General features: G+C 43.8%; 1 protein-coding gene across 2 annotated transcripts in view; it reads left to right on the plus strand.

Annotated features, from left to right (window-relative positions):
• The first annotated feature begins 227 nt into the window (after positions 1–227).
• LOC126529691 (uncharacterized) overlaps positions 228–15,830 on the plus strand; it is a 197,261-nt gene continuing 181,658 nt past the window's right edge. For both annotated transcript variants that reach the window (XM_050177199.2, XM_055069997.1), the window contains exon 1: positions 228–290. In XM_050177199.2, coding sequence (XP_050033156.2) covers positions 282–290 — 9 coding nt within the window. In that variant the 5' untranslated portion in view covers positions 228–281. The remainder of the gene's footprint in view (positions 291–15,830) is intronic.

A 15,830-nucleotide genomic window follows, 5' to 3' on the forward strand; every position in this document is an offset into this window, starting at 1 on the left:
GTGCGCACTGTTCAAGCTGGGTGCATGCCTGGGTGACATGCGTCAAACGATGCTCTCGTTTCACGTGTACCAGCTGCCGGGTCGCTGGCGCCAGTCCGGCATGAAAAGTTGCAAAGGGAGAAAGCCGATCAGCGACAAAGAGCGGAAAAAAGTTTAACAACCTTATGCGCAGCTGCATCGTAAATTTCTTCTCATCCGTCGCGCCGGTACGAGTTCCCCACGGCGACGTGTTTCCCGTCAGTCTGGTTGGAGCAACGCGATCGTGTGGCCAACTCGACGCCATGGTTCAGGTAACTCTTTGGTGGCGATGATTTTGTGAGAAAAATGCGCTTCATTCAATGGAGGCGGATTTGTTATAGCATATCGGACTGCCGAATACTTCTGGGGAAATGTGGTGCATCTATGGCTCTGACATTGAGCATTGTTTAATGACTAAAGAAATAGTGATGCAACCTATTGGCTCATTTCGTTTTTACCTGACTGTCGTGTCTTCATAAATCTGCCAATAATAAACATTGAGCCCCTTAGTTCTGAGGGTTTCCATAAACAACCCATTAACAAAGGCATTCCTAAAGCGAACCTTTCTTCGCTTCTTCCTTCGCCTTTCCCGCTGCTGGCGTTGGATGCTCTCTCGCTGGTAGTTCATAATGAAAGAAATGACGTCGTCGTCGTCATGGCATTGTCAACCTCCCTTGCTGCTTGCTATAGCAATATTTTTTTTTATTTATTTGCAGTACCTTCAGGGCCCAGAAGGGCGTTACAGAGGGGGTGGGTACAATAATAATAATAATAATAATAAATACATGCTGAAACAATTATTAGTATTAAGGTGACAAATTCAAAACATAATCAGTTATTGCAGTCTTGAGAGATGATGCCTCCTCGATGCAGGCGATGGAGGGGGGAAGGCGGTTCCACTCGGCACTGGTTTTCGGCAGAAATGAGTCAGAGAAAACATTTGTGCGACAGAAAGGAATGAACACTTTAAACCGATGATCAAGACGCGACGACATGTACGAAGGCTCTGAAATTAAGTCTTGTTTAAGCGAGCTGTTTTGGTAAAAGATTTTTTGAAAAAGGCAGAGACGGGAAATTTTTCTTCGAATGTGCAAGTTAATAGAAACGCTAGATGTGCGGGAATAATTAGAAAGGATGAAACGTGCTGACCTGTTCTGAACTGACTCAATGGTATCTGCTAGTGTTTTTTGACCAGTGTCCCAGACAGATGACGCGTACTCTAGCTTCGGTCTAATTAGTGTGTTGTAGAGCAGTAACTTCAAATGGGGTGGGGCTTTTGAGAAATTCCTGCGAATGTAGCCAAGAGATCTGTTTGCATTGTCCGCGATATATTCGATGTGCGCATGCCACGAAAGATTTCTGTTTAGCTGGATTCCAAGATATTTATAGGAAGTCACGTGCTCAAGGTTGGTTTCATTGATAATATAGCCGAAAGGAGTTGGTGAGTTCGAGCGACGTGAGATAGACATAATTTTGCATTTAGTCGGATTTAAGAACATTAGCCATTGTGAGCACCATCTTGAAATGTTATCTAGATCTTTCTGAAGCATAAAGTTATCATGCTGATTAGTTATTTCACGGTATAGAATGCAATCGTCGGCAAAAACATTAATAGAACTATTAACTACGGCAGGTAAGTCATTTGTATAAATTAGGAATGATAACGGTCCCAAGACGGAGCCTTGAGGAACACCTGACTTCACGGCGCAGTGCGGGGATGCGGAATTGTTAGCTGTTACAAACTGGGTACGGTTGTTGAGAAAACATTTTATCCATTTCAGAATATTAGGGTCAATATTAAGAGTACTAAGTTTAAGAAGCAGTAAGTGATGAGACACCTCGTCAAATGCTTTCGCAAAACCTAGAAAGATACAGTCAATGACTTGGCCTTTGTCTAAAGAGAAAGAAATGTTATGTATAAACGATATTAGTTGTGTTTCGCAGGAGTAGTTTTTGCGAAACACATGCTGAGATGAAGTGAAGAAAGAGTTGGATTCAAGAAATGAGACAAGATTGGAAAATATTACGTGTTCAAGGATTTTCCAAGGCATGCTGGTAAGTGAAATGGGTCTGTAATTGAGAGGTGAATGCGGGTTACCTGATTTCAACAGAGGGACCACCTTCCCCACCTTCCAGTCTGCGGGCAAGGTTGAGCACTCAATAGTTTGGGTGAAAAGGCACATAAAAATATAGAGGAGTCGACAGCAGTATTCATCAAAAATTTGGATATAATTTCGTCGGCACCACAGGAAGACGATAGTTCTAAATCTTCAATTAACTTCAAAATCCCCGCAAAATGGACAACAAGTGGATCCATGGGAAAAAAACCTTCTTTGCGCATGTGCGGCACTGTATCAAGAAAGCAAATAGAAAAAGACTTCGCGAAAGTGTCATTTAGGACATTGCAACATTCTGCATTGCTCATGGTGTTACCATCCGTATCTGTAAGAGATATGATATTTTTCTTTTTTATTTGAACAGTGCTCCAAAATTTTGACGGATTTGTAGAACGGAGTGAAGGTAGATAGGTATTAAAAAAAAAACATCCTTCACTTCTTTTAATGCGGTACAATAAGCATGCAGCGCACTAGAATAATCACTCCAACGAGTAGATGTTCGACTGCGTTTTGCAACACGGAAAAGGCGTTTTTTCTTGTTTGACAGTCTTGTTATTTTCGTGGAAAACCAAGGAGAGCGTTTCTTTCCGGAAAGTCTGCGCAGTGGCACATATTTAGCGACAAGGGACGTGGCTTTGTTTTTAAACAAGTTCCAGTTTTCTTCCACGGTACGGCTGAAAAATTCTGGTATACAGCCATCAATGTATACTGCAAGCTCATTATTAATTTCAGTGTAATCCCCGCTCGCATAATCTCTCATAAATTTTGCATTGTTCTTTTCACATCTAACGAGGCTTGTTACAAAAAAAAAATGCAAAAAACAGTGATCGCGTAGTCCTGGGAAACAAGTTAAAGAATGTACTAAGTTTGGTTCAGTGACAAGGACCAAGTCTAGAGTGCTAGATGAAGTAGCTCCAGCTCTAGTTGGCGTAGAAACAAGTTGCGTAAGATTAAAGTTCAGGCACAGGTTAAGGAAAGATTGACTTTCTGTGGACGTACCGACAACAAATGGCGATACCGAAGTTCACCTTATTTTGGGGAAATTAAAATCGCCTAAATGGAATAACGGTGAGTGTGGAAATTTTGAGACAAAAAAATTCAGAGTGTCATGCAGTTCATCGCAAAGAGTAGATGGTGCACTTGGCGGCCGATAACACGCACAAAGCAATGTGTTTTGGTGGTTTATGACAATACGCACACAGACCAATTCTAAAGACGACGCAAGTGGAATCCTAAAAGACACTGTATTGTCGGCGACGGCAATTAAAACACCACCGCCTGATTTTAGGTTGCGGTCACGACGGTGAGCAACGTAATTCTTGTCACAGTGGAACAGCTCTTCGCTAAGAATTTTATCGATCAACGAAGTCTCCGTTAATACAACCTCGTCAGCGGCACATTAATCGAAAATAGATGCTAGAGCGTCACGTTTATTAACTGCACTTCGCACATTCGATAATAAAAAAGAGAAATAACGACAAGGTTGGCTGCGTGGCCGGTGCCTGATTTCTGTTAAGAAAAAGACGCGTCAGAATGGTGGTTAGTGGCAGTGGACGATAGTTCAGCAGTGCAGGGAACTTTGCCCAATTGAAGTTCACAGACACTGTCGTTATCAGGAGAATAAATATAACATTTTTTGTAAATATATAGCTTGTTGTATTTGACAGTGAAAAATTGACCGCTTTCTTTGCCAAAGTCGTACAGTTTAGTTCTGACAGCTCTAGTTGCCTTACAAAAATCTTCACTTACGGAAAAACTAGTTGTCTTTAGCTTACTTTTAGAAGAAAGAATCGTTTCCCTTAGCTTAGACTATAAAAATCTGACAATAATTGGCCTGGACTTGTTGGGGATAAAACGGCCAAGTCTGTGTGCTCTGAAAATGCGGTCATCGCTTTTATTTAGGTTCATGCCTAATGCTGAATTTAAAACCGACAAAATTTTCTCTTATGACTGCGCCCAAGCTTCCGCAGCGCTATCTGCTACCCCATGAAATATTAAGTTTTCGCGACGTGAACGGTCTTCAAATTCGTTGAGCCGTTGGTTCAATACGATCACTTGCGGCACGAGGCTTTCACGCTGTTGGCCTTCAGATGTTCGAATGCATTGTTCAACTGCCGAGAGCCTGTTGTCGATATCGGCTATTCGTTGCTCCATTGAATGTTGAGCCTCTTTAACTTCACTCAAGGCAGTCATTACTTCTTCGTGTTTAGAATCAAATTTGTCATGTAGCGATTTAACAAGCTGTAGGAACTCCTTGTTAAACAGGTTAGGATCTTCTTTAGGGGGTCCAGGGTTCAGCTCTACGCTGCCGGACATAAATAATAACTTGGAAACAAGAACACATTCACATGCTAATTGGAGCAACACTTGTGGGCCTGGAAGCACTAGCAGCCAAACATTGTTTGACTTTTTACAGAAAAGTTACGGTGCTGTTCTCACCTGCATCCAAAAACGAAAATGTGTTTGAAGCCTGTTGGCGGCTGCAGTGCTTCCATTCCCACTGAAGTGGCGCCAGCCGTTCCAGCTACTTTTAAGGCGTGCCGGCGTTGATGCATCTGTCGATTTGGCAGCCAGAAATGGCAGCGCTTCGGTGAGGCATGGTTCGATGGCATGAAAGAAGGCTTCAGTGGCCTCACAGTGGAACGGGTCCTCAGTCGACCGGTCGGGCGAGCTGGTACCTCCAACATTTGCTGCCCGAATAGCCAGCACCTGCGCATGGGCGACGCCGATCAGGTTCTCCCACGCAGCGAATCCGATGAATATCTGCATCCAAAAACGAAAATGTGTTTGAAGCATGTTGGCGGCTGCAGTGCTTCTATTCCCAGTCGCATCATTTGCCGGCATGGAGGTAACCCCGTGGTGGCGGGTGATTCCCGGACATGAGACGTTCGTCCTGGACCAACGTCTCGCCGTCCTCGTCCTTCAGAGGTGAAGGTAACAAAATGTTTCTCAATTTGGCCGACTCCTGACAGACTTGAACCGTGATGCTGGGGGAACGCGACGTGAAAAAAAAATTTGATTATTTATTTAGTAATTTGTTTCTAGATATTGCCGTCTCAAGAACGAATGTCAGCAGGATAGGATAATACAGCCACAAGTAGCACAAGCTACTGGCAGGAAAAATATGCAGCAGATCCAACGAGTTGGAATCTATATACAGTGGAACTCTGTGTCAGTACATAAAAATTCGAAGTACGACTATAGGCACATACGTATGGACGCACATACAGAAAGACACACACACACACACACACACACACACACACACACACACACACACACACACACACACACACACACACACACACACACACACACACACACACACACACACACACACACACACACACACACACACACACACACACACACACACACACACACACACACACACACACACACACACACACACACACACACACACACACACACACACACACACACACACACACACACACACACACACACACACACACACACACACACACACACACACACACACACACACACACACACACACACACACACACACACACACACACACACACACACACACACACACACACACACACACACACACACACACACACACACACACACACACACACACACACACACACACACACACACACACACACACACACACACACACACACACACACACACACACACACACACACACACACACACACACACACACACACACACACACACACACACACACACACACACACACACACACACACACACACACACACACAAACAAACACACACACACACACACACACAAACACACACACACACACACACGCACACACACACACGCACACACACATGCACACACGAACACACACACACACAAACACACACACACACACACACACACAAACGCGCGCACACACGCACAGATACACAAACACGTACACACAAATACGCATAAAAACAGGCACACGCACGCGCGTACGAACACGCTAATACATCATCATCATCATCATCATCAGCCTGGTTACGCCCACTGCAGGACAAAGGGCTCTCCCATACTTCTCCAACTACCCCGGTCATGTACTAATTGTGGCCATGTAGTCCCTGCAAACGTCTTAATGTCATCCGCCCACCTAACTTTCTGCCGCCCCCTGCTACGCTTCCCTTCCCTTGGAATCCAGTCCGTAACCCTTAATGACCATCGGTTATCTTCCCTCCTCATTACATGTCCTGCCCATGCCCATTTCTCTTTCTTGATTTCAACTAAGATGTCATTTACCCGCGTTTGTTCCCTCACCCAATCTGCTCTTTTCTTATCCCTTAACGTTACACCCATCATTCTTTTTTCCATAGCTCGCTGCGTCATCCTCAATTTCAGCAGAACCCTTTTCGTAAGCCTCCGGGTTTCTGCCCCATACGTGAGTACTGGTAAGACACAGCTGTTATACACTTTTCTCTTGAGGGATAGTGGCAATCTGCTATTCATGATCTGAGAATGCCTGCCAAACGCTCCCCAGCCCATTCTTATTCTTCTGATTATTTCAGTGTCATGATCCGCATCCGCGGTCACTACCTGCCCTAAGTAGATGTATTCCCTTACCACTTCCAGTGCCTCGCTACCTATTGTAAACTGCTGTTCTCTTCCGAGACAGTTAAACATTACCTTAGATTTCTGCAGATTAATTTTCAGACCCACCCTTCTGCTTTGCCGCTCCAGGTCAGTGAGCATTCACTGCAATTGGTCTTCTGAGTTACTAAGCAAGGCAACATCATCGGCGAATCGCAAGTTGCTAAGGTATTCTCCATCGACTTTTATCCCCAATACTTCCCACTCCAGATCTCTGAATACCTCCTGTAAACACGCTGTGAATAGCATTGGAGAGATGGTATCTCCCTGTCTGACGCCTTTCTTTATTGGGATTTTGTTGCTTTCTTTATGGAGGACTACGGTGGCTGTGGAACCGCTATATATATCTTACAGTATTTTTACATATGGCTCATCTACACCCTGATTCCGTAATGCCTCCATGACTGCTGAGGTTTCGACAGAATCAAACGCTTTTTCGTAATTAATGAAAGCTATATATAAGGGTTGGTTATATTCCGCACATTTCTCTATCACCTCATTGATAGTGTGAATATGGTCTATTGTTGAGTAGCCTTTACGGAATCCTGCCTGGTCCTTTGGTTGACAGAAGTCTAAGGTGTTCCTGATTCTATTTGTGATTACCTTAGTAAATACTTTGTAGGCAATGGACAGTAAGCTGATCGGTCTATAATTTTTCAAGCCTTTGGCGTCCCCTTTCTTATGGATTAGGATTTGTTAGCCCTCTTTCAAGATTCCGGTACGATCGAGGTCATGAGGCATTGTGTATATAGGGTGGCCACTCTTTCTAGGACAATGTTCCCACCATCCTTCAAAAAATCTGCTGTTACCTGATCCTCCCCAGCTGCCTTCACCCTTTGCAGAGCTCCCAAGGCGTTCTTGGCTTCTTCCGGCGTTACTTCTGGGATTTCAAGTTCCTCCAGACTATTCTCTCTCACATTATCGTCGTGGGTGCCACTGGTGCTATATAAATCTCTATAGAACTCCTCAGCCACTTGAACTATCTCATTCATATTAGTAACGATATTGTCGGCTTTCTCTCTTAACGTATACATCTGATTCTTGCCTATTCCTAGTTTCTTCTTCACTGCTTTTAGGCTTCCTCCGTTCCTGAGAGCATGTTCAATTCTATCCATATTGTACTTCCTTATGTCAGCTGCCTTACGCTTCTTGCTTAACTTCGAAAGTTCTGCCAGTTCTATTCTAGCTATAGGGTTAGAGGCTTTCATACATTGGCGTTTCTTGATCAGATTTTTCGTCTCCTGCAATTGCTTACTGGTATCCTGTCTAATAAAGTTACCACCGACTTCCATTGCACACTCTTTAATGATGCCCATAAGATTGTCGTTCATTGCTTCAACACTAAGGTCCTCTTTCTGAGTTAAAGCCGTATACCTGTTCTGTAGCTTGATCCGGAATTCCTCTAGTTTTCCTCTTGCCGCTAACTCATTGACTGGCTTCTTATATAGCAGTTTCTTCCGTTCCCTCCTCAAGTCTAGGCTAATTCGAGTTCTTACTATCCTATGGTCACTGCAGCGCACCTTGCCGAGCACGTCTACATCTTGTACGATGCCAGGGTTTGCGCAGAGTATGAAGTGAATTTCATTTCTAGTCTCACCATTTGGGCTCCTCCACGTCCACTTTTGGCTAACCCGCTTGCGGGAAGAGGTATTCATTATCCGCATATTATTCTGTTCTGCAAACTCTATTAATAACTCTCCCCTGCTATTCCCAGAGCCTATGCCATATTCCCCCACTGACTTGTCTCTAGCCTGCTTCTTGCCTACCCTGGTATTGAAGTCACCCATCAGTATAGTATACTTTGTTTTGACTTTACACATCGCCGATTCCACGTCTTCATAGAAGCTTTCGTCTTCCTCATCATCATGACTGGATGTAGGGGCGTAGACCTGTACAACCTTCATTCTGTACCTCTTATTAAGTTTCACAACAAGACCTGCCACCCTCTCGTTAATGCTATAGAAATCCTGAATGTTACCAGCTATGTTCTTATTTATCAGGAATCCGATTCTAGATCTCGTCTCTCCGCTAAGCCCCGGTAGCACAGTACCTTCGCGCTTTTTAGCACTGTATATGTTTCTTTTGTCCTCCTAACCTCACTGAGCCCTATTATATCCCATTTACTACCCTCTAATTCCTCTAATAACACTACTAGACTCGCCTCACTAGATAACGTTCTAACGTTATACGTTGCCAGGTTCAGATTCCAATGGCGGCCTGTCCGGAGCCAGGGATTCTTAGCACCCTCTGCTGCATCACAGATCTGACCGCCGCCGTGGTCAGTTGCTTCGCGGCTGCAGGGGACTGAGGGCCGGGGTTTGATTGTTGTATTCATATAGGAGGTTGTGGCCAAGTACTGCACCAGGGTGGCCAATCCTGCTCTGGTGAGAGAGTGCGTTGCCGGTTCTGGTCACCGGGATCAGGCCGCACTCCAGGCCTGTTTGTGCAATTTTCTCAACACACGGTTCTTTTTTTCGGTGGAGAATTGCGCGGCACCGGGATTCGTACCACGGTCCTCCTGCACGCGAGGCGGATACTCTACCGCCCCTGGAGGAGTTGTACGCCTCATTTAACCTACAGTGGTGCCTTATTTGATCAGTCAAGGTGGAACAATCTGAGCTCGGTTAAACCGCACAGATGGCACTCAACTAGACAACCTGGTATTTATGAAAATTATGGGGTTTTACGTCCCAAAACCACTTTCTGATTATGAGGCACGCCGTAGTGGAGGGCTCCGGAAATTTCGACCACCTGGGGTTCTTTAACGTGCACCTAAATCTAAGTACACGGGTGTTTTCGCATTTCGCCCCCATCGAAATGCGGCCGCCGTGGCCGGGATTCGATCCCGCTACCTCGTGCTCAGACCTGGTATTTATGACCTGCACATGTGTGGCAATACATAATAGAGGTGATTGTTTTTTTTAGGAGGGTCCCCGTACAGTGATAAACTAAAAGAAGATATATATTAAAAAGGGGGAAGAAAACAGAAATAAAGAAGGAAAGCAAAAAAGGAACGCTAATAACTAAACGCTAAAAAGGAACGCCAATACACATACACACAAAGGCGCGCACATACGCGCACATACCCAAACACACACTCACAAACACGCACACACAAACACACGTACGCAAACTGACACACACTCACAAACACGCACACACAAACACACGTACGCAAACTGAAACACACACACACACACACACACACACACACACACACACACACACACACACACACACACACACACACACACACACACACACACACACACACACACACACACACACACACACACGCACGCACGCACGCACGCGCACACACACACACACACACACACACACATGCATCCAAAGAGGCACGCGCACATAAACACGCACATACACGCGCGCGCACACAAACGCACGCACACACGCGCACATGCACAAACACACACTCACAAGCACGCACTTATACAGCGCGCGCTCACCCAAGTTATACCGAGCCTTTTGTGAAGCAGAGTTGCTTAGTATTAGCGAGTACAACGGACGTCTTGAACGCACCACCGTTTGAGAAGTAGCATGCGCATGCGCAAGTAGCGCAATTCGAATCGATGCTATCTGGAAGAAGCGTTCACTCCCTCATTACCGTGCAGCTGGAGACGCAAAGCCGAGCTTTAGAGCTCTTATTTGTGCTTACCCCCGCACGTGTGTGTGTGAAGTGAATTTTTAAAAGAGAAATGGAAGAAATAAGTGCAGTGCCCTAACTGTCTCTCTCAGGAAGACACCTCAACAGCACTTCACGGGGAAAGGGGTATGGGGAGAAAAAGACGAAGGAGATAGAGACCCGAAGTAAAAAGCAGAGAGATACCGGAATAGTAAAAAAAAAAAAAAAAAAAAGACATAATATAGCTAGGCCGGCGCAATCGCTGCTGTGGATGGGCGGCTGGATGGATGGGTGCACTTTGAAATGGTGCGGTGGTTTGCGCCACCAAGTTCTTGGTATTATTTTTTTTGCTTGATGTCCTACCTATATTTAAATGAAAAACCCACAGAATTTCCAGCATCAAATTTTCTGAACCACTATTGGGAACATTGTTTTGGCAGGCCTCCGTTGTTTGTGATCTCCCTACTTTTCTTCCCCCAAACTTCCAAGCCCCTCAGTAATCCATATTACGGACATGTTTACATTCCCTCTGCAATCGTTTATCCCAAGGGCTTCAATGAGGCCAGAAGCGCCTGAACCAACCAATGGACAGATATCATCACATTCTAATAAAATATGTTTCATCGTTTCGCTAGCTTTACCGAAGCAAGCACATGCTTCTTTGCCTTGCTGTATCTCGCTTTAAAAGTGCGTTTTCTAAGACATCCTGATCTCGCTTCAAAAAATAAAGAGCTCCCATTTGAATCATAATAAAATGTTTCTTTCCAGATTTTTTTCCTCTTAAGTAGTAACGGAAGCATTTATATCTTTTGTAATCTTACTTAACTGATTCTTACTTTATTCGATTAATTTATTTTGAAGCATCCGTATAGCTGTTGTCCTCTTTCAACAACTCTGTGCACCTCTTTTGTAAACCATGACTTGCTTTTGCTGCGATTTTTCGTGATCACCCATAGAAGAAATAGAGAAAGAATTATAAATATACCAACAAAGAAAACCGGAGGTACAGATTCGGAGAAACGCTAAACAGGAAGAAATAGAGAAACAATTAGAAGCATACCAACAAAGAAAACTGGAGGTACAGATTCGCAGAAACGCTAAACAGGAAGAAATAGAGAAAGAATAGCAAATGTACCAATAAAGAAAAGTGGAGGAACAGATTGGCAGAAACGCCAAAGAAGAATTACATCGTTTTGCTAGCTTTACCGCAGGAAGCACATGATCCTTCTTCCTTGCCGCATCTCTCTTTATAAGTGCGTCTTCTAAGACATCCTCACCTCGCTTCGAAAAATAAAGAACTTCCCTTTGAATTATGATCAAATGTTTCTTCCCAGATTTTTTCTTTTATGTAGTTAATCATAGCAGGTTTATTTTCCATCGCCCCCACCCAGGAGGTTGTCTCAGCTTCCCTGACTTGGCGTTTGACGTTGTTTGTTGCCATGTCACTTAGCCAACCGGTGGCATACTTGCTGGTAAACTTCCTAGTTCCTTACTCCACTGTGAATAAATGTTCTTCTTGTACAAATATCTAAACACTCTCCCAGCCCATTTACTTCATTCCATATTATCTGAACACTCTCCCAGCCTATTTACTTTATTCCATATTCCTCACTCAATCTTCATACTCAATTTTACTGCGAGCTTCCCTCACTTCCCATCTTGCCCAGGCAATATCACCCTGCACATCTTCATTTGTAGTCTCCCCGTGAGCGCCCAATGCGAGGCGTCCCTCTCACCTTTGGTTGCCATGCGTCCTTATTGTACCTGGAAGTTTGAGCAAACAACCGCATTACCAAATGTAAGTCCTGGAACCATTACACCCCGGAGCACCTCGTACCTATTGTATCCCCATACCGCTCTGTGTTTCATTATGGGCGCATTTCTCTTCCCCTTTAATGTTGTTTTTTTCCTGTGTTTCCATATATCTATTGCGTTCGTTTATCCTTATACTCAAGTATTTATATTCTTTCACGCGAGACATTTCCTGGCCATGTATTTGAGGTTTATTTATTGATTTCTTTCTGTACATCAACAGAAATCGAAGCAAAAGCAAAAGGCTATACAGCCTGACAGAGGCTTTTTTCCGAGATACAGTTCAGCAAGCAGGCATAAGCAGACAAAAGATAATCATTGAACAATCTAAATTGTCTCTAGCTGTAAAAAAAAAACAAAAAAAAACGAACTAATATCACAGAGCAAAGAAACAAGCAGATCGACATACATATATTGTGACAAGCAGCAAAAAAAAAAAAAAAAAAAGAAAAGAAAAGAAACAATGTGTGCTAAGAAATAAAACACAGTGTACATTGAGTAAGATAAAAAAGTCAATACACATGGAGGTTGTAATCAACACTTAAACAGTAATTAAACATATTCAATGCAATTTTCAAGAAGAATTTGTTGAAACCTATTTTTGGAAATTTGTTTATTTAGGTCTAAAATGTTGCCAAGTTTATTAAGCAGAGTGGGTATTTGATGCAGAATATGCTGCCGACCATAGGTAGTTCTGATTTTTGGTGTTCTTATACTTGGTGTAGGGAGGCAATATTGAACATATCCAGAAGAACTGTACGTGGGGTATAGCTTATTATTTTGGATATGCAGAAAAAGCTTGAGATAATAGATTTGGTTAGCTCGCAATATGAAATGTTTTGTAAATAGCGGACGCGTGCTGAGACCTTGGGGCTGACCATAATATCCCTCAAATATTCGTAGTACCTTTTTTTGTAATGTGAGTAATGTGGTATAATTCTGTGCTGTCGTTGTGCCCCAAATCAACACGCAGTAACTAAGCCTGGAAAAGAATAGCGTATAATATAGCGCTTTCTTGAGCCAAAGTGGTAATAATCGACTTAACCTGTACATACATCCAACACTTTTGCTTAATTCTAATGCTAATTTATTTACGTGTTCATTCCAAGACCTTCTCCAAGCCCATTTACTTTATTCCATATTATGTGAACACTCTCTCAGCCTATTTACTTTATTCCATATTCCTCACTCAACCTTACGCCGTCTAATCACAGTTTTCATTGAACACCATAAAGGCCGATTTTTTCAAGGATAAATTTCAATCCTAAATTCTAACCTTCCTCTACACAGATATTAGCCAGGCGTTGCATATCTCTTCCACAGTGACCTCTGAGATATTTACATCGGTCGGTCATGCACTGCAATTTAGCAGCTGCAGTATTTGTCCCAGTAATATCGACAGTGATAAAATTCAGGATATCGCAGTTGTCATCAACGATGGCTGCCGAACTTGCAGCTCTACGTGGAGCAATTCAATAGATTGATCAGGAAACTCCACCGAAATGTTCTCTCTTCTGTGATTACAGCGCTGCTCTTGAGAGCGTGCTCTTTGCATAACGCCGTGGACCCGACGAACGACTTGTCGCGTGCATACGTTAAATTTACCATCGGGCAGTTGAGAAAGGACATGACATCTTGTTCGAACGGTTGCCAAGTCATTGTGGTGTCCTTGAAAACGAGCAAGCCGGCGCAACCGCTCGATCTTCCAGTACGTGCCCGTATCCGTGCCGTACCTGCCCGTACCCGATCTTCCCGTACCTGCCCATACCTCATCCCCTTGCGCATAGTCAACCGGACACCTTGTTTTCCTTCCTTCCTTCCTTGCTTGTTATAGCAACACATTATCGTCCACATAAAACAAATCTGGGAGCTTCTGCTCTACTATTCTGCCCGCCTGTTTGTGTGAGCGATTAAACCAGACATTGGCTTCCGACAGGCCGCCATTGGAACCTGAACCTGGCAACGTTTAACGCTAGAACGTTATCTAGTGAGGCGAGTCTAGCAGTGCTATTGGAGGATTTAGAGGGCAGTAAATGGGATATAATAGGGCTCAGTAAAGTTATGAGGACAAATGAAGCATATACAGTGCTAAAAAGCGGGCACGTCCTGTGCTACCGGGGCTTAGCGGAGAAACGAGAACTAGGAGTCGGATTCCTGGTTAATAAGAATATAGCTGGTAACATAGAGGAATTCTATAGCATTACCGAGAGGGTGGCAAGTGTTGTTGTGAAACTTAACAAGAGGCACAAATTGAAGGTGGTACAGGTCTACGCCCCTACATCCAGTCATGATGACCAGGAAGTCGAAAGCTTCTATGAGTACGTGGAATCGGCAATGGGTAAAGTCAAAACAAAATACACTATAATGATGGGCGACTTCAATGCCAAGGTAGGCAAGAAGCAGGCTGGAGACAAGTCAGTGGGGGAATATGCCATAGGCACTAGAAATTGCAGGGGAGAGTTATTAGTAGACTTTGCAGAACAGAATAATATGCGGATAATGAATACCTTCTTCCGCAAGTGGGATAGCCGAAGGTGGACCTGGAGGAGCCCCAATGGCAAGACTAGAAATGAAATCAACTTCATACTCTGCGCAAACCCTGGCATCGTACAGGATGTAGACGTGCTCGGCAAAGTGCGCTGCAGTGACCATAGGATATTAAGAAATCGAGTTAGGCTAGACTTGAGGCTGGAACGGAAGAAACTCTAACATAGGAAGCCGATCACTGAGTTAGCGGTAAGCGGGAAAATAGAGGAATTCCGGATCAAGCTACCGAACAGGTATCCGGCTTTAACTCAGGAAGAGGACCTTAGTGTTGAAACAAGGAACGACAATCTTATAGGTATCATTAAGGAGTGTGCAACAGAAATCGGTAGTGACTCTGTTAGACAGGATACCAGTAAGCTATCGCAGGAGACGAAAGATCTGATCAAGAAACGGCAATGTATGAAAGCCTCTAACCCTACAGCTAGAATAGAACTGGCAGAAGTTTTGAAGTTAATCAACAAGCGTAAAACAGCTGACATAAGGAAGTATAATATGGATAGAATTGAACATGCTCTTAGGTACGGAAAAAGCCTAAAAGCAGTGAAGAAGGAGCTAGGAGTTGGCAAGAATCAGATGTATGCGTGAAGAGACAACACCGGCAATATCATTACTAATATGAATGAAATAGTTCAAGTGGTTGAGGATTTCTATAGAGATTTGTACAGTACCAGTGGCACCCATGACGATAATGGAAGAGAGAATAGTCTAGAGGAATTTGAAATCCCACAAGTAACGCTGGAAGAATTAAAGAAAGCCTTGGGAGCTATGCAAAAGGGGGAGGTGGCTAGGGAGGATTAGGTAACAGTAGATTTGTTGAAGGATGGTAAGCAGATTGTTCTAGAAAAACTGGCCACTCTGTATACGCAATGCCTCATGACCTCGAACGTACTGGAATCTTGGAAGAACGCTAACATAATCCTATCCATAAGAAAGGGGGCGCCAAAGACTTGAAAAATAATAGACCGATCAGCTTACTGTCCGTTGCCTACAAAGTATTTACTAAGGTAATCGCAAATAGAATCAGGAACACGTTAGACTTCTGTCCACCAAAGGGCCAGGCAGGATTCTGTAAAGGCTACTCAAC

Source organism: Dermacentor andersoni, chromosome 9 (genome assembly GCF_023375885.2).
Source record: "Dermacentor andersoni chromosome 9, qqDerAnde1_hic_scaffold, whole genome shotgun sequence".
Taxonomy (NCBI): domain Eukaryota; kingdom Metazoa; phylum Arthropoda; class Arachnida; order Ixodida; family Ixodidae; genus Dermacentor; species Dermacentor andersoni.